The following is a 19,554-nucleotide window of genomic DNA, read 5'->3' as shown; positions in this document are numbered from 1 at the left end:
CATCCAACAATAACAGCTCAGCAAAGCCAAGGACAGAGGAAAGGAGAAATGTACATCCTGACAGTGAGGGGCACTGGAAACTGAAACGGGAGTCAGAAAGAAGTGCTGTCCTATAGAAATTTTAAGATTCTGAAAGGCACTCCCCAGACCCAAGGCCACAGTCAATGATCAACCCTCCCAACCCTGCTCTCCAACTTCCTAGGGCAAAAATAGACACCAGTTGGAAGTAGTGGATGAAGTAACTTCAGTTCTCAAGTGATTTAAAGCCTGATGGATAAGATGCCCACCTGACTGCGTCATTCTATTACTTACGATCCTTCAATAGCTCCCTATTAACCTAGAAAATAAAGTCCAAGGGTCGAGTATGAGACAAACTTCTCTATGACCTGGCCCCTACTTAACTTTGCAGCTACATTTTCAAAATTCTTCATCTTATAAATTGTGCCCTGAAATGAGCAAAGTGTGAGTTCCTCACCCACACACTTCTGTGAGTCCTATGCCCGTGACTTTGCTCATGCTGCCCCATCATCCCAGAGCTCCAGTCCCTCCATTCTGCCGGGTTCATTTCTGTTTGTCTTTGAGACCAACATTAGCTCCTCTACAGACCTTTCCTGAACCCCAGAATATATGAGTCCTTCTCCTCAACAGCCCCACTGCACTTGTGAGTGCCTCTTTCTACTAATCATCTTTTATTGAAATTATCTACGTATCTGTCTCCCCCACGAACTGTGTGGTCTCTAAGGTGGGAACTGCATCTGATTCATCTTTGTATCTTACTTAGCACAGTCCCTGGTATCCTGTAGGGTTTTAGGATTTATCTGTTGATCTAAATTCCATCAGACTGTAGAGCTCCATGATGTTAGCTCATTCATTCCTTTACTTATTCCAGACATAGTTATTGAGTGTTTCTTTTCTTTTCTTTTCTTTTTTTTTTTTTTTAATGCCAGGAACTCTAGTAGGTTCTGGGGAGACACCTGCAAGCAGAAGAGGCCTTTGTCATCACAGAGTTAGCTCACATTTTAAATAGATGGAGACTGACCAAGGTCAAATACATGACTGAAGGCAACAAAACAAGGTAATGATTGAGGGCCGGTGGGATGAGTTTCTCCACTTCAGAAAATGAAAGGACTTTAGTGGGGCCAATCTCAGAATAAAGCTGGTTTTGGGGCGCCTGGGTGGCTCAGTGGGTTAAGGCCTCTGTCTTCGGCTCAGGTCATGATCTCAGGGTCCTGGGATCGAGCCCCACGTCGGGCTCTCTGCTCAGTGGGGAGCCTGCTTCCCTTTCTCTCTGCCTGCCTCTCTGCCTACCTGTGATCTCTCTCTCTGTCGAATAAATAAATAAAATCTTAAAAAAAAAAAAAAAAAGCTGGTTTTCCTCCTGATTGTGACTTGCTAATACAGGAGATGTGGAGATACTGACCATGCTAATATTTATAAGTATATGGTTATAATTGTATTCATAAACTGTTTATAAGGTATTACATAATCCTTCATAAAAATCCTTATAGCAATATACACGTCTGTATGGTTTTACTTTTCTGTATGTGATTTCATGTAAGAACATAATAAAGGTCCTAGTGTATCCATGTTAGGGAGAAAACAGACTTAAATAGGATCAGTGGTTTATTCCAGGCCATAGAGAAAGTATTCTCTTCTTTATACAATGATACCTCTGTCAAAGTCTTTTCAATTCTGTTCTTCCTAGAGGAAGTTCCAACCCACTCCTCCTAGCCTTGCTGAGCCTTTCCAGATAATGCTTCTCTTGGATCAGATAGCTAGAAAGTTCCAGAAAGACTCAGCGTTTGCCACATTAAGATGTTCTTTACTGATCCCAAGGAAGTCACATGTTTAATAGTGCCTAGAAGCATTTATCTAAATTATTAATTTTATAAACATGTTTACAAGATTATGTATGTAAACAATCAATTTGCAAACATGTGATTTCACTCAGCAAATGTTTACTGAAAGCCCACCAAATGCTAGGAACCATTCTAGGAGTTAGAAACCCTCAAGACCAAAAATAAGACCCACACGCTGAAACACGGAAACATGAGGCATGTGGGTGGCTCAGTCCATTAAACATCTATCCTAGTCTTGGGTCATGATCTCGGGGACCTGGGATCGAGCCCCATGTCGAGCTCCCTGCTCAGCAGGGGAAACTGCTTCTCCCCCTCCTTCTGCCACGCCCCCTGCTTGGGTGCTCACTCTCTCTCTCTTTCTCTCTGTTAAATACACAAATAAAATTTTTAAAAAAGGTGGAGAGTCGACAAGGAGTAAGATGCTGAGCTGGTAGTGTTCAAGTGCACACAAATCTTGTGTTGATAACAAGGGTGTGTGGAGAACCACAATAGTCTGAGGATAATTTGGACAGCCTTTGTGGTGACTTTTACAGCAGTAGGAAGCTAGGACGTGTGCACCTAGGCGAGAGTCATAATCATTCTGCTCAACGTGGAGCCAGAACTTAACTTTTGAATAAAGTAACTGGGGTTCCAAAGATAAAGCCTATTTTGTACCACACACAAGGTTACCTGCGATCTGGAGGAGAAACTCTGAAGTCCTTTTCCCGTGCCCCCATTTTGAAGAAAATAATACATCAAAGTGCTCAGCTCAGCTCAAGGCAACACAGAGCCACAAACGGCAAGCAAATAACTGGACACTATTCTAAGGGTAAACAGTCAGAGTGGGCGTGTGGGACTTATCAAGGAGAGAAATCCCAACCTAGCTGGAAGCTTCCACCGATCACTATATTGTCAAAGACAAATACCAAGAACAAGAGAATTTCCCAGAGGTGCCCTACGAAAAGTAAACTGTAAGGACTAAGTAGAAAGAAAGAACATCCCAGGACTGCACGAGACTCAAAGTGATCTGTTTAGGACACTCAGAGGAGAAAGCTTCCCGAAACACCACACCATGGGTGCCTGGGTGGCTCAATGGGTTAAGCCTCTGCCTTCGGCTCAGGTCATGATCTCAGGGTCCTGGGATCCAGCCCCACATCGGGCTCCATGCTCTGCAGGGAGCCTGCTTCTCCCTCTCTCTCTGCCTGCCTCTCTGCCTACTTGTGATCTCTCTCTCTGTGTCAAATAAATAAAAACACCACACCATATGTAAGAGAGATGGGGGCATAAGTTAACGAGGTTCTCATTTTCCTACCATTTCCCTCAGCATGAGCTGGACTTTGTTTTTTCTGACTTGATCTGAGTTTAAAGGCAGATTTATGCTGCTAGCTATGTATATATTTTTACTACTGTGAACTAATTATTTCTGTTATTGCCATCATTTTTCATAACTGCCTTTAATTTTTCAGCTGTTAAGTAATACTCTGTATCGGCTTTTGAAGCTTTCTGCTCTCTATACCTGGGCAGTGTGTGTGCGTGTGTGTGTGTGTGTACACGCGCGCACGTGCATACAGATTTTATTTACTTTAGGTTTTGTGTGGATGGAGCCATCAGAGATACGTCTGTGTTTTTATGAGGTTTGTTTCAAAATGTTCAGGAACATCCTTCCTGGCTGATCATTTGAAGTTGGGAAATTGCCCCTTTGTCTCAGAATACGTAATTGAGAGATGGTTCAATAAAACTTTGTGCAGGGGAAAATTAGTTCTAGATGCCACCCCTAGATCCTGTCCAGGAGAAATCCTGTCCACACTCAGGGCTATTTTACTACCAAAAAAAAAAAAAAAAAAAAAAAAAAAAGCATGTGCCCTCCACAGCAATCAATGCTTCCTTCATCCCTGAGCCACATCCGTGGTAGCAGAACGTGCGTATCTCTTTCTGACAAGAGTACAATTCCAGTGTGTGTGATTTAACACTGTTTAAGCATCTTTCAGGGTTCATTAGATGCTGAGCAGTTTATACCTTTATTCTATCCAAATGGGAGTCAGTCCCAAGGCAGAAGCCTCTCTGTCCACTGCAATCCATTCAGGAACGACCACTAGCATCCCTGCAGCCAGCGGAAGGCTAGCTAACATCCAGCAGAAAGAGGAAAGCCCTTCTGGAGTTCACTTCCATAGTATGTCCTTCAGATCAAGAGCAATATGGAGCTGTAATTGGATTTTTCTCTCCTTTGTCATGTCTCTCCTTCCTGCCCCTTCCTCTCAACTCACACAAGGCCCAGCTCAAGTATCAATTCTTCTCTGAAACAGACTTCCTCTTAAAATATATCTGTTTCCTCTCATTCTACTCAGATCATTTAGTCCGTGGCACTGAACACACAGCGTCCTGAGCCGTACTTGTTCACCTCCAGATTTCATCTCCCTTCCTAGATTATAAAGTCTTCAGGCACACAGACCACAGCTTGGAAAGAGCTGCTACATTCAGTTACAATACAAACACAGTGCCCGGTGATGACTCAATAAAGTCATCCATTCCAGAAATACGTATCGTGCACCTACTATGTGCCAGGCATAACGGACCCAACTTCTGTCTTGACACGGTTCACAGTCGAGTGGCATGAATGAGGGCATGTCCAATGCCATCCCATATGATAACCGATGTCCAACGAATTTCAAATAACCACAATCAGAATAAAACATGTGCCCTGAGAGGAGTCTCATAACATGTCACCAGGGATCTTTATCTCTAAGAAAGAACACTATTAGTTTCTCAAGGAATTTCCCCAGGGAAGGGGTAGAGATATCTCAGGCAATCAGGCTTAGCTTAGCTTAAACAAAAATATGCAGTACACAGCTCTGATGTCACGGTATTCTGAAAGAATTCTACCTAATCAAGTCTGATTCTTTTTGCCTCAACAATTGACCTTAGAGAACTTACACTTGACTGAAGCTCCTCTGCTCTCAGACAGAGGTCTCAACACATCAGCTACGATAGTAATAAATGAGTAATGGCAAAGCCCCAATGCTTTCTCACAGCTGCTAGCTTTCGGGGGATAAAAAAAGAAAAAAGAAAAGGAAAAAAAATCAGTCTTCTGGGCCTTAATGTTACATTCTGAAAATTTTCCTTCATCTCAAATAATGAGACTCTTGGGAACACCAAGCTTGACAAAGGTAAAATAATACATATGTTATGCTTTAGACAAGACACACAATCACAAGTTGAGCTACTTTTCGCCAGAGCTTCCCTACTTGCAAGTCAAGTATGAAATCAAATTTTACAAGGTGTAGTTCTTGCGCTATCAGCGCCCTTTCATCTCTGTTATTTCGTGTCATTTATAAAGCACTGCCATCTTTGAGATACAATTCCCTATTAGGCAGATGAGGAAACAGAACCACCAGCCACGTAAGTGGCAAAACCAAGGTCATGCAACCAGCTTAAGTGGAAACCTAAAATCTAGGACCTCGCTTCCAAGTCCAAAATCTTTTTTGCTACAACCTATGGTCTCAAAGAACGCATTAGAGGACAGAGCCCTTCACTGAAACTAGAAATTCATTTTTTTTCTTGGGACAGTCAACGAATTAAAGAGAGCATGTGACCAGTACCTCTTTAAGGCAGCCCATGAAGTTGTTGCTAACTGGTGAGCCTGGCAAGTCAGCGGTACTTGGGCTTCCTCCCACGTAGAAGAAGTCATCCGAGCCCAGCATGGTGTAGTCCTCTTGAGTGTAGCCCGTCGTGGTAAGGATGCCATCCACAGAGATCGTCACCTAGTGGAGGGACATAGGGACAAAAAAAATCCCAACAATGACTTTATGGTCCTATCAAAATCTGGTGGCTTCCCCTACCTGTAGCGTCACTTTCACTAAGATTTTTGGTGAGGAAGTCTTTCTAATTTGGTTTGATTTTGGTATGTGCAGCCAAGTTCCATTTTCTGGTCTGCCTTTCCTGCGACCCAAGCCTCCAGCATTCCTCTGCAGACTCCCAGGAGACTTCGGGGGAACTGTCAAGAACTTGCTCTACCCACTGCACTCCTTACTCAGTCAGGCTAGAAAATGGAACCATCCTCAGACGACATCACTTATCTCAATTCATTAGTAAAATGATTGTTTATTTTTGGAATGATTGTTATTTATGGTGGTAGTGAGAAACAGCAAAGGAGACATTGGACAATGGGGTTTGTTAGGTTGGTCTTTGGTGGTGGATGGTTTTTTTTTCCTTTTTTCTTTTCTTTTTCTTTTCTTTTTTATCAGTTTCTTTGGGGGCTCACACCACGCTGACAAACATGCATTCGGGGAGGGAGGGAGAAGGGTCTCATTTCTGATATGTCATGGATGGTACATGCCATGAACTACCCCAAGACTCCAACCCCTGCCCTCCCTTCCCTGCCATCACCACCACCAAGAGAAGAAATGACCCAAACCAAAAAGGCAACTCTAACAAAAAGAAAGGAATATGAGGCATAATAACCAAAATAAAAGTAATAATAATAATGCCCACAGGGAAAAAATAGCACCCACACGCCCAACATCCATGAAAGGAGCAGAGGGCAGAGAGAAAAGATGGGGCCTCAAAGCGTGCACACACCATACGCTGACACACCCATGCGAAAACTATCAGAAGCCAAGAGAAAAGGCGGAAGAGAAAGGGCAGGGAAATGGGCAGAGGTGAGGAAAACCAAAGGGAAGAATCAAAATCCACTTCACACTTAACATGCGCTGAACAAAGTGGAACACAAGATGGAAGTAAAAACAAACAACCAAAAAATAAAAAAAATAAAAAAAAAAAACACTCAAAACTAACTAAAGGGTTCTCTCCCCTGCCTGCCACCTCCCTCACTAAAAAAGAAAAAAAAAAAGGAAAAGAGAAAGAAAAGAAACATCCAAACCCAACCCCAAAATATATGAAGGATGAGAGGAGAATGAAAAAGAGTGGAGACAAAAATGGAGAGAGAGAAGAGCGTGGAACTGGGGTGATGACTGACAGGTTGTTAGTAATGAGGAGGAAAATGGGGAACACACTCTGATGCCCATGGGGAAATTCACAAGACAGGAACATGCCATGCAGAGTCTGTACAGAGAACACACTGGCCGAGCTCCCTTTAGCCACGGTGGGGAGTAAGGTGAAAGCCGGGAAAGGCAGAATAGAGGAAGTCGAGTACTTTCCTCCCCAGATCACCTGTGGCAGCCGTGGCCACACCAAAGGGAAAGAAAAATGGGCTTCAGGAGTGGGGAGGAGGGAAGAGCGAGGAGGAAGAGTGAGAGGGGACAGGGGGACATAGAGAGAAGAAAGTCCTCAATAGAAATCCTGTTGTCCCTAGTCTGTAACTTGGAAGTTGCAAAAGAAGGAAACAAAACAAAACAAATTTAGCTAAACGGGGAATCTTTCTTTAAAAAGACATTGGGGGGGGGGGAAAAAAAAAAAAAAAAGAGAGACAAACTGGAGAAAAGGAAACTGTCCCAACCAAACTCCTCCAAATACCATTTCCAGGACAGGCACGTTACCCTTCCATTTTTATTTTTTCTCTTTTAACAAAAAAGAAAGGCTTGCATTTAATCCAACAAAAAAATTTTAAAAGAAGAAGAAATGAGTCTAAGGAGGATAAAAGGGGGGTTTGGGAAGGAAAAGGGGGGCAACACACGGCAAACCCAAAAAAAGAGACAATAAGAATGATATCTACCAGACAATGTAGTTTGTTTACCATAGCGTGTCCGATGCCTGAGTGCTTTGCGGAAAAGGGGGAAGAAAGGAAATTAAAAATTGTGAACAGAACGATTGTTAATTAAAAAAACTAAAAACAAAGATGAGTCGTTAGGGTGTTAGTACATTAGTCGGTTAGTAAAATGACACATTGCATGAATGATCTTGTGTTAGTTTTTCAAAAAAAAGGCACCCAACACAGAAAAAGAGAGTGGGGAAGACAATGAGACCAGGACTCTATGGAAAACCTTGGCAGCCAGGGCAGAGCCAGGGAAGGAGCCGCAATCCGCCCTGTCACTGACCTCCCCCTTCTTCCCAGGACCGCTCAGACTGGACCTCACCCCAGTTAGAGTTAGCGTCATACTTACTTTCCAAGGGCTCTTCTGAATGAACACCACTTTCCCTTCCCACCCTCTAGCACATACACAGCCCACCTATCCTGAAAGAAAACACCCCTAAAGTTTATCATTTCACATGTAGACAGAACTAAAATACCAATATTCTGGGGACTTTTTTTTTTTCGATATCTGACTCTGACTACATGCATCGATGATTATGATCTTCAATAGAACAACCACCACCACAACAAACGTAAAGCATGTGCAGGTCGCCTCTAGCATCGGAAGGTGACATGATGTAGCTCATTCTGGGTTTCCACGGGTGGTTAAAGATCCATGACTCCCTTGATTTTGTGTGGATGTGTGCGGCAGGAGGGGGACACTCTCCTCTTTGCTTTCCTCTTGGTCGACAATAACTGTGTTGTCCGCATGCATCAAAATAGTTGGAAGTCTTCTTTATTTCCCATGTAGTTATTATTTTGTTTTCTTCGCCAGAATGCTTGCCCGTTGGAATCGCTCTGTCCCCATTCCCCTTTAGCAAGTGTCTTTTAAGCTTTTAAGCAATTTCTTGTATGTGTAATAGAGAAGACTGTCAGATTAAACATGATTAAAGAAGTCCTGCGATTTGTCTCCTCTGATTATTTTCAAAATGCTAAATGGCCAACACACCCTGAGCTGGGAGGCTGGGAGGCTGGAAGACTGGTAACCCCAGTTTTGTGTTTGTGGTTTCACTAAAGTGGCATTAGAGGTAAAGCAATTCACATGAGGGCCATGCTCAAGGTCACGGGTTTTAAAACAAGACCAAAAACAAACCCAGAGAAACGCATCACTACCTTGGTCCTTTATCCCAGGGACAGTTTGGAACAGACAGCTCACACTCCTTCCTTTAATCAGAACCACCGGGAAAGTAGCTAGCCTTGGTCCTGACTTGTCTCAAAGGTAGAACCAAGACTAGATGACCAAGAAGGAAGGAATGGGCCAAGTTCTGCTTTATTTAGTAATGAATACTCCAGGAAACTCCAAGTAAGCATTCTCAGATGAGTTTTTGCCACCGAAACCATTTGACCTTACCAAAAAAGTAGATGAGAAAGTCATAAGCTCATTATCAAATATTTATGAAGCAATTTACAGTTTAATTGAAATAGACAGGAGCTTCCAACCCCTTCAAATGTCTCCTACAGCTCTAAAGAAGATGTTATAAATGTATTTTTAATGGCCAAAATAATAATCTTAGGTGATTCAGCACAGAAAGGATTACATGTGCAAAATCAACTCTGCTTTTCAGAGATTTCCTTCTCTTTCAATAAACTACATTTGGATGCAAAAGTTAGTGGGGATTTCAATGAAGACCTATTTTAGGGACACTTTCTCTATGAGATTCATGTTCCCTCTGCCAAGAAATGTCCCCCAACACGCTTGGGCCTCTGTTGCCTTGTCCAGAATGGACAGCTTTGCTTAGCAGCATCGTTGGTAACAGACACAGTCACCTTCACAACAGAATACTCAGCTTATAAATCGTGCGCATGTCACAGTGAGTCTAGCACCCAGACCATGGAGGAGCTCATAATCCTTCTGGAACATAAGGTACTTTGCATATTTAGTCACCACACATGGCTAGGGAGGATGGTAATCACCATTTCACAAATGAAACTGTGGTGTGGCAAGGTTAAATGATTTGTCCAAGGACACTGAGGGAGTTGGGTCTTAGAACTTGGAAGAGAAACCCTCCAGGGTGGGCCTCCTCTGCTTGCTCTGACCAAAACAGCACACCCAATGTTTGAAGAATGGTTTTATTTATCCCCCCACCCCAGTTTAAAGGATGGAACTGGGGTTTCGTTTATCCCCCACCCAGTTTAAAAGATGGAACTGGGGCCCAATTCTATTTTAGAAAAGTATTTTAGTAGAAATAAAAGTGAGCCCTTCTCCAGCTAATTGGAATTGTTCTAGAAAGGCAAGAAAGTGTACACAGTGGGAGAGAAGCAGAGAAACAGACTGGTTGGTGAGCATCACAGCCTGACCCTGCTCCCCACTCCACTGACTAAAGCCTAAAGAGTGGTACTGTGCACCTGCCAGTCAAAACTGGCAAAAGGTCATATTTTCCTTTTGGGTCTAGTCTCTGCAACTCAAACACACCGCGCCCTTACATGTTAGCAAATGGAAATTCTACTTGGGCCCTCTTGACCACTGAGCTGAGCTGAGTAAGTGTGGATGGGGGATTATTAAAGAAAACATTAGCAATTGGATCATTCGGCCTTGGAGGAAAAACAGAATAATGATTCAAAACTGTCCAGTCCATGGGTATTAAGATGACTGGAGGCTCCAAGACTTGTGTGATTTGGTAATGTCACCACAGATAGAAGAGAATCTCCCAACCAGGCAGCTTCCTCAGCATACTTAAGCATTACAATGGGTGCTTTGAATATTGTGTGTTCCTAGTGCCTTGTGAAACTTCTCTGTTCACTTAGCAATGCTAAGGGGTCGCCCTTCTATGAAACAGAAAACATATGCAAATACCTGTCCATTCTTCCGCTCTCACATTTACATTAGAAAGCATTAAATCAATCATATTGCAGAAGAAAATCTGATAAGCAGTCTCTGGAAATCTGCATAATGTTTTCTGATTAATAAAGGATGAACCCTGTCTAACTGGGTTTAATGACAAAAATCACAAGAAGAAAAACCAACTGCAAATAGCAACCCGGAAAGTAGCATCAGCACCGACCTTGACTTTTATAGAAAATGCTTTTCTTCTTCATTGATGTGGGCTGGTACAGTGTTACTATTATTACTGTTGTGACTATTACTATTCATTATGAGACTGAAAACAATGTCACTTGGCTAAGGCTTTCTGAGAGCGTTGTCACCTGACGTAGTTGCCTGCTTAGAATCGGCAAGCGATGGGAGTTCTCATGTCCGAACAGAACCAGGAAAGGCTGCTCCAAAGTTGACTTTTTTATTTGGGTCCTTCCACTTTCCAGGCCTCTCAGTCAACTGAAGAGCCTTAGAGATAGAGACCGGGGCAATAAAGTAGGACCACCGCACCAAGGAACAGAGAAACAGAGGAATTCAGAAAGATTCCAGCTAATTCTACAGGTTATCATAACAGCAGGAAAAAAAAAAAATGAAAGCAGGGGAGGGGTGGTAAATTAAAAGGATGAGAAAAAGGAAGACTCTTTCCTGGAAGGAATTAAAATCATGACATCATGGCAATGGCTAACTTAATGAAAAAGAAAAACATATATTCAAAAAATGAGGAAAATCTAGCAAACTACAGAAACAAAACGACATCCCTATTGAATCTGACAATAATACAAGATTCAAACGTAATTAAGAAAATGGTAAGAAGGAAAGCAGAATAAAAGGAAAGTATTTATAACTTGTATTATCTACACAACTGAATTTTTTTCTGAAAAGAAAAAATCAAGCATAAGTGGAGAACTGAAGGAGGAGAAGAAACATATTTTTATAATTTTTCCTTGTGAAACTGCAAAGACCGGGCAGAATGTTAGGCTTCGACAAATCCGGAGCTCTATCTCTCCAGCTCGCCCAGCACCTGCTTCACAAACCTCCGCCCCAGCTGCCCTAGAGCAGCCTCCGGGCACTCTCTCCCCACAGCCATTACCTGCCGGAGGTTACGCGTGACTTTGACATCATGCCAGGCGTTGTCGTTGAATTTTCCATTCACTGGCTCCACGATGGCCTCAAAGGCCCCGGACCCCAGGTTAATGACCAAGGAGACCGCGCCATCCTTCAGAGCCAGGTTGACATAGTCGGCCGACTTGCCCGTGTGCAGGATGAGCCCATTCCGTTGCCAGGTCTTAAAGGAGAGGGTGATTTCATCACTGCTGCTCTGGATCGGGTTCTGAGACAGGTCGTAGCACAGGTACTCGGAGCCTCGGAAAGTAGCCACGTTCTCCTCCCGGGCTGCGTGAAAAGGAAAGAGGAAAGCAGTCACCACTTGACTGGCACAAGTCATGTGCGTGCAAATACCAAGGAGAACACGGTCCCCCTGGTCAGTGCCTCCCTGCCAGGGAGTTGCTGTCCACACTCCAACTCTTCTACCAGACCTGTGTGTCTAAGCACCAGGTAAACCAGGAGGGACAGCAACTGCCAAGAAGCCATCTACTCTCACAAGGGTGGAAGACCAACACAACGGTGTAGAAGAGCTTGCTGCATTTCCTTCCCGTTTTCCTCAAGAAAAACCCAAAGAAATTTTATGCAAAATGGTAGAGTGAAGTTGACGTTGCTTTTGCTTCAATGATGGCTTTTAAATGCTGTCAAGAGCTGGTGTAGAATGGATAATTAACTGTTCTGACAAAGGGTTCTTTAGCTCTACATACCCTTTTATTGACCAATAACTAAAAATCAATTACCCTGAAAGATCTGGCTCTAATTTCCATCCATCCACAACCCAGCTAACTTTGGTTTCCATGGTAGAGTCCTGAGCCCAGTGGAATGATGAGGGAAAGGGGAGAGAACGGAATTTGGTGATACCCTTTGACAAGACAGCAATCGCTCCCTTTCGATTCAAAGGGATCTCTGCTCTGAGGTCTCCTAATTTAGATGTCCCTGGTCGGACCATCCTAAAGAACACCCAGGGTCAAGACAGCATTCCACCAGAGTATATATTCTCTTCCAAGGCCGTACCCTGGGATCCTCTAATTTTCTACCCAGGGAACCTTCTGCAAGGTTCTGCCCAGACTCATTTTCCAACAGCAGCAAGCCGTTGGTGTGCATACGTCGAGGTCTGAGCACTAGCAATGGCGGGACCATTTGCAGGGAGTTAGACAGAGCTGGCCATGTGGGCATCCATGTGCATTTATACCAAACTCCTTGTGGTTACAGAATGGAGGGAGAGGTGGAAAGAGGAAGGGGTCAGGCCGCAGGCTGACAGCAGAGGGCCTGGTTCTCCTTGTGCTAGTGTTCTCCAGTGCAGAACACTGAGGAATCTAAAAATTCTAAGTGTGTACCTGGCTTACTAGGTAGTGTCCAAGGTATATTCATCAAAGGAATGACGTGTTTTGTACTATAAGATACCTAGGAATAAACCTAACCAAAGAGACTAAGAATCTATACACAGAAAACTATAAAGTACTCATGAAAGAAATTGAGGAAGACACAAAGAAATGGAAAAATGTTCCATGCTCCTGGATTGGAAGAATAAATATTGTGAAAATGTCTATGCTACCTAAAGCAATCTACACATTTAATGCAATTCCTATCAAAGTACCATCCATTTTTTTCAAAGAAATGGAACAAATAATCCTAAAATTTATATGGAACCAGAAAAGACCGCGAATAGCCAAAGGAATATTGAAAAAGAAAGCCAAAGTTGGTGGCCTCACAATTCCGGACTTCAAGCTGTATTACAAAGATGTCATCATCAAGACAGCATGGTACTGGCACAAAAACAGACACATAGATCAATGGAACAGAATAGAAAGCACAGAAATAGACCCTCAACTCTATGGTCAACTAATCTTTGACAAAGCAGGAAAGAATGTCCAATGGAAAAAAGACAGCCTCTTCAATAAATGGTGTTGGGAAAATTGGATAGCCACATGCAGAAAAATGAAATTGGATCATTTTCTTACACCACACACGAAAATAGACTCAAAATGGATGAAGGACCTCAATGTGAGAAAGGAATCCATCAAAATCCTTGAGGAGAACACAGGCAGCAACCTCTTTGACCTCAGCCGCAGCAACATCTTCCTAGGAACATTGCCAAAGGCAAGGGAAGCAAGGGCAAAAATGAACTATTGGGATTTTATCAAGATCAAAAGCTTTTGCACAGCAAAGGAAACAGTTCACAAAACCAAAAGACAACTGACAGAATGGGAGAAGATATTTGCAAACGACATATCAGATAAAGGGCTAGTGTCCAGAATCTATAAAGAACTTAGCAAACTCAACACCCAAAGAACAAATAATCCAATCAAGAAATGGGCAGAAGACATGAACAGACATTTCTGCAAAGAAGACATCCAGATGGCCAACAGACACATGAAAAAGTGCTCCATATCACTTGGCATCAGGGAAATACAAATCAAAACCACAGTAAGATATCACCTCACACCAGTCAGAATGTTTATAGCAGCAATGTCTACAATAGCCAAACTATGGAAAGAACCTAGATGTCCATCAACAGACGAATGGATAAAGAAGATGTGGTATATATACACAATGGAATACTATGCAGCCATCAAAAGAAATGAAATCTTGCCATTTGTGACAACATGGATGGAACTAGAGGGTATCATGCTTAGCGAAATAAGTCAGTCAGAGAAAGACAACTATCATATGATCTCCCTGATATGAGGGAGAGGAGATGCAACATGGGGGGTTAATGGGGTAGGAGAAGAATAAATGAAACAAGTTGGGATTGGGAGGGAGACAAACTGTAAGTGACTCTTAATCTCACAAAACAAACTGAGGGTTGCTGGGGGGAGGGGGGTTGGGAGAGGGCGGGTGGGGTTATGGACATTGGGTAGGGTATGTGCTATGGTGAGTGCTGTGAAGTGTGTAAACCTGGAGATTCACAGACCTGTACCCCTGGGGAAAAAAAATATATGTTTATAAAAAATAAAATTAAAAAAAATAATAATAAATAAATAAATAAATAAAAATAAAGGTTTTAAAGATGAAGTGAATTCAAATACATATAACAAAACAAACAAACAAAAAAAGGAATGACGTGTTTTGTGTAATTATTTGTTGACATAATTTATAATTTCAAAACTCGGCATATGGACTTTCATTTGTCCCTCTGACAGGCAGCCTGACAGAGTGGCCTACTATATGCACATCAGGGTTGGCCAACAGCTAGTGAATCACCTCATGATGAAAGGAAGTGGGCAACAGGACAAGGTTGGGTAGGCAGCTTCCCGTTACTGAGGGGGGGCTACAAAATAAGGTTGAGCAAGTTCTATTTTCTCTTCTAGAATACACTTCAGCCTTAGTAACCAAAGTCAATTCCACCTCAACTTAGATCCTATCAACCACCACCGCCCTAGGTAAGTCATTTAAGTAAAATAAATATATTCTCATGATTAAGTAAGAACAAGAGAGGAATCACTCATCATTTTGGAGAGATGACCACCCACTACAGACTATATTAAACCAATTATAGCATCACAATAACCTTAAAACATGAACCTCAAATTCGTATTCCAAAGATGTAAAGATCAGGCTTATCCTGTGTATTCCAGAGGGTCTCAATGACAGGTGTCTCCCTGCATATTTCTGTTTGTGTGCATGCCTGTGCATACACACACATACACACATAAATACACACACTGGTATAAGCAAAAGGGTCCTGTCCACATATAAATGACCACTGTGTCATGTGTGTGTATGTATGTGTGTGTGTGTGTGTGTGTGTGTGTATATATATATATATATATATATATATATATATATAGATGCGCATAGCAAGTACTACTTGGCCCACAACCTATCTCTGATGCTTTTTACCAAAATAGTCAAAAAAATAAAATCACGGAGCAGTAATTTGATACCATTTCTATGTTTGAAACAGATCTATCCAATACCCTAGTGCCCTGTCTGTTGTCATGATTTCTCATTTTTGAAGAAATGGCTTTGTGAAAATGCAACTGGATGAGCCTCTGTTCAGTAGACCAGGAGGTGAGCTTGACCTAGGGTAAAAGACGGCAAATCCAACAGTTATCACCTTTAAACTCTTCTCCTATGGATGAAAATGCGCACAGAGCCAACTGTCCTCAGTGCCTACGGTAACATGCTATAGTAACAGGTGTCTTCTGTAAACATTTAAGTTAGACCTTATGTGCCCAATGAACTGAGAAAAATAAACAAGGAAATGAGTGCCTCTAAAGAGATGCTTGAATTAATAATCATGGAGTACCCTTCAAAGGGGAAAGGTTGGACACAGAACAGTAAGGCTCCAAGATCCCATTTGATGTGCTATATGGTGCCTAATATTTGTCATGTAATTAAACCAAGGAGTATGCAAAAATAATAAGCTTTGGAGCTTATAAGTGATTTTAGAGCTTATCTGATTTAATGCCCCCCCCCCCTTTAACAAGGATGAAACTGACAACTAAAAATAAATGTTGCCCAAGGTTACACAGTTGGTGTTACTCTGGACTTCTACTGCCTATCTGGACTTCCCTCTCAGTATTCTTTCACCCATCACTTTGGATGTACCAATGTTCCTACTTTACTATAGGGCACAAATGATTCCACAGAGCTATGCATTAACTTACAAACCATCCCCAACCCTGGATAAACTGAGCCAGAAATTTATTTCCCCCCACCCCACCCTACATATATCACTTACTCACCAAAATAATGTTCCCCTTTCCTCCCTGGATGCTGGGTGTGTTTAAAGCAATAGAATTTGTTTTATGTGGAGCCCACACAAGAAAAATGACATCATTGTAGAGAAGAGAATATCAATAAATAAACAAGAAATAAAACCAACGTGAGAAATCGTCTATGTAAATCAGATGCATATTTATGCTAATCCCCATGCAAATTTACCAACAAAGATTTTATGTAGCTGAGCACGTCCCTTTGCAAGTAATCTAAGGAAAATGCTGTAACCATACACAACCTTCCCTATCTCTTCATTCAATGATGAATTTTCCCGGTTTGCCTCTTCCCTAGGCTGGCTACCAAGAGCAGCATCACCCCAGATGCTCTTATCTCCTCCACATGTCAACATGTAAGAGACACCTGAAAGCTACTCTCTGAGTCATATTCTAGATAAGCCAAACTGTAACATTTTTAATGCATGGGACACCTTCCTCCTGACTGTGTGGAGGAGATGCAGTGACAGTGCATGACCTGGTCTTCAAAAGAGCAAATGAGGGGCACGGAAGAAGAAGGAGTGAGAACCTTGAAGAAAGCATTCCTTTGCATATTCTCACAACTGATTTCTCCTAAGATCCCAGCCTGTCTTAATTTCCTTCCAGGAGCCAAAGTGTAAGCACTGTCTTGTCACCTTGAAAACCATACTCAATTGACAATAAACATAACTGAAAGGCACAAAACTAAACAGCGACACACACATTTCTAAGCTCATTCAATTCTCCAAACTCTCCATTAGAAAAATGTAATATTGCCCCAAATTTGTTTCCTTTATTTAGTGTTTACACTGGGAAAGAGGTTGAAGAGACAACGCAGTCACCTTGTATGTATTCAGGCTAAACTGGTAGAGACAATGGACACAGGGGATTATGTAACAGAGTACACAACAGCTTAGCAGAAATCCCCAGCTTGGTAAGAGGGCACGCACGGGCATGGCTGATGGACTGTTTAGATCCCCTTAAATTATATCACCCCAAAGTTTACAATCAATTGCATAAGCGTTAAAATAAAAATGTTATTCTTGCTGCACGGAAAGCAAAGCATAACCATATGACAACAAATCATTTCCCCATTATTTGTAAGTGTCCAACTGATTCAACACGAGATGCAATCTAGATATGTATAACCCAAGATTTTAAATCAGTTTGTATAAGATATGTAAAGTCCTGATCTTTCAAAGGGCTTGTTAATCCAAGTACTATATATAAATAGCATTCACAAGCATTTATTCAACTCTATTTTCCACTCTCTCCCCCCCAAAAAAAATCCAGCTAGTGATTTATATAATAATATCTCCATTTCTCTGAGTAATTGCAAAGCAGATTAAAATATTCAGTGTAATATGTTTTTACCATGCAATCTAAGAAGTGTGGAGAAATGCATATCACTGTTTAATTGGGTCTGTGGTTTCTGAGAGCGTGATGTCTCGGGATTTGAGATCAAGAAATTATTATTCTGAAGGTTATGAGGAGCCACTGTACAATTTCACTGAAAGGATGGATGGGGTCTGATTTGTATTTTTAAAAAATCACATAATCTTCTAAAAAAAATTTTGCAACTCAACTAATGTTGGGTTGAGAGTGAACTGAAAAGAAGAGCGAACTAAAGGCAGAGAGCCCATTAAAAGATGAGAACACAGCACCTGAGTGGCTCAGCCAGTTAAGCATCTGATTCTTGATTTTGGCTCAGGTTATGATCTCTGGGGTGTGAGATAGAGCCCTACATCAGGCTCCATACTCAGCTCTGAGTCTGCTTGTCCCTCTCCCTCTGCCCTTCCCCCTGCTCCTGCTCTCTCTCTCGCTTGCTCACAATGAATAAATAAGATTAAAAAAGAAAAGGTTGAGAACACATTTGAACTACTTTCCTAGGGGTGCCCAGACTGGTTCAACCTGGATGTTGATACCCTTCCCAAGAAAGGTTTGCCTTTTGCTGGGCAATAATGGAAGCAAACGGTTCTTAGGAGAGACAACACAGGAAACTGAGAGACCGAGGTCCTGGCAAACCACAGACCACAGGAGAAAGCCAGAGTCTGCATACTTATGAGCCAAATGCAGCCATGGAAAACCAAGGACCAGAGGTAAAGACTGAGGGACAATGATAGAATGTTAGACTTGAAAGGCCTCAAGGGAGAACATGTCAGGTGTGGGTAAAGGAGGATTCTAGGTCCATTTGCAAATACAGTGCAGTTTCTTAAATACTATATATTTCCAAATGCTTTCTTAGTTGTTATTTGTGTCTCTCAACGCTCCGCAAGGCCACTTTGCTGGGATTATGCCAAGGGGAGGAACTAGAGGCACGTAGTTTAAGTGGGTTATCCGAGACCCTGAAAAGCATTCAGACCAGTTCCAAAACCGTAGTCCTCTGATTCCCGTTGCATTGCGTTTGCTACTATGTCATACCACCACCTGGCCAGAAACTCAAACTCTCGAGCAGGTAGGTACCTAGCCCCCCACCCCCATCTGTTCCTACAACTGCAAGAAGTTCAATGGGTCAAAAGGAGAAACCACTAGCCATGACAGAAAGAGTCCTCTCAGGCAGCAGGAGCCCAAGCAGAGGAATGCAGAGTGAGGCTGGCTTCAGCCCAGAATTCTCTTGCAGCAGACTGGAGAAAGCCAAACTGGGAAGATCACACTCTTCAACTCCATCAGAGGACCTTGGGAATGGAATTTTTAGACATCACTTAGAAGAGCCGATGAAAATGCCAATCCCTCTGGAGGGGCTGTATCAACTGGCCCTGAACAGAACACCTGCTGTGCTCCAGAAAGGGAGTACGGAAACCAGCTGCCTGAGGCTGCACCTTGGAGATACAAGCAAAACCGTGCTCAGCTCTGAATCCTTTGTCCTTCAGCTGGCCTCCATGCAGCGGTGTGGCGCCCAGGCTAAGATGACCCCTTGTCGGTTACCCTGGCCGGGTCCACCCTGGAGCTCAGGGGGCCCCAGCAGACAAGGGCTGCTGCTGTCCTCCCTGGCCTCTGGTCCTGGGGCCAGTCTGCTGATGCCTTTCCCCAGCTGCACACACACAGCAGTCCGTCCTCTGGTGGGACAGCCGATGTGACAAGCTTCAGGTTCTCCAACTATAAGCTGACATATCGTCCACCTCTTCCGGACACTGCTTCCCAGGCAAAAAAAAAGAGTCTTGATGGTGACAAAAGCAGCCCTGCGCAGGGGGTACATAAAGCAGAAATGAACTCACAGTGAAGTCCCCAATTCCAGAATTCGGGACACTACATATGCACTCAATTCGGAAAGGTGCCTGGAGCTGACACAGCCACTGGGTAGTTTGCTGGCGAAGGAACACGGTATAAGGCAAAAGTGAGTTTGTTCTTGCACAATTCTGT

General features: G+C 42.7%; 1 protein-coding gene across 23 annotated transcripts in view; it reads right to left on the bottom strand.

The window, feature by feature from the left end:
• Positions 1–11,785, bottom strand: part of LOC116879910 (neurexin-3-beta) — a 1,111,251-nt gene extending 1,099,466 nt beyond the window's left edge. For 10 of the 23 annotated variants that reach the window (XM_032878508.1, XM_032878526.1, XM_032878527.1 and 7 more), the window contains exons 1-3: positions 11,487–11,785; positions 7,528–7,551; positions 5,435–5,596 (exon numbers count right to left, since the gene is read on the bottom strand). In XM_032878508.1, coding sequence (XP_032734399.1) covers positions 5,435–5,596; positions 7,528–7,530 — 165 coding nt within the window. In that variant the 5' untranslated portion in view covers positions 7,531–7,551; positions 11,487–11,785. The remainder of the gene's footprint in view (positions 1–5,434; positions 5,597–7,527; positions 7,552–11,486) is intronic. The other 13 variants (XM_032878509.1, XM_032878520.1, XM_032878511.1 and 10 more) reach the window with 2 other exon arrangements.
• Between the last annotated feature and the right edge of the window lie 7,769 nt (positions 11,786–19,554).

Source organism: Lontra canadensis, unplaced genomic scaffold (assembly GCF_010015895.1).
Source record: "Lontra canadensis isolate GAN:19392208 unplaced genomic scaffold, GSC_riverotter_1.0 scaffold64, whole genome shotgun sequence".
Lineage (NCBI taxonomy): Eukaryota > Metazoa > Chordata > Mammalia > Carnivora > Mustelidae > Lontra > Lontra canadensis.
The sequence above is the reverse complement of the archived record's forward strand: the minus strand, read 5'-3'. Positions and strand labels throughout refer to the sequence as shown.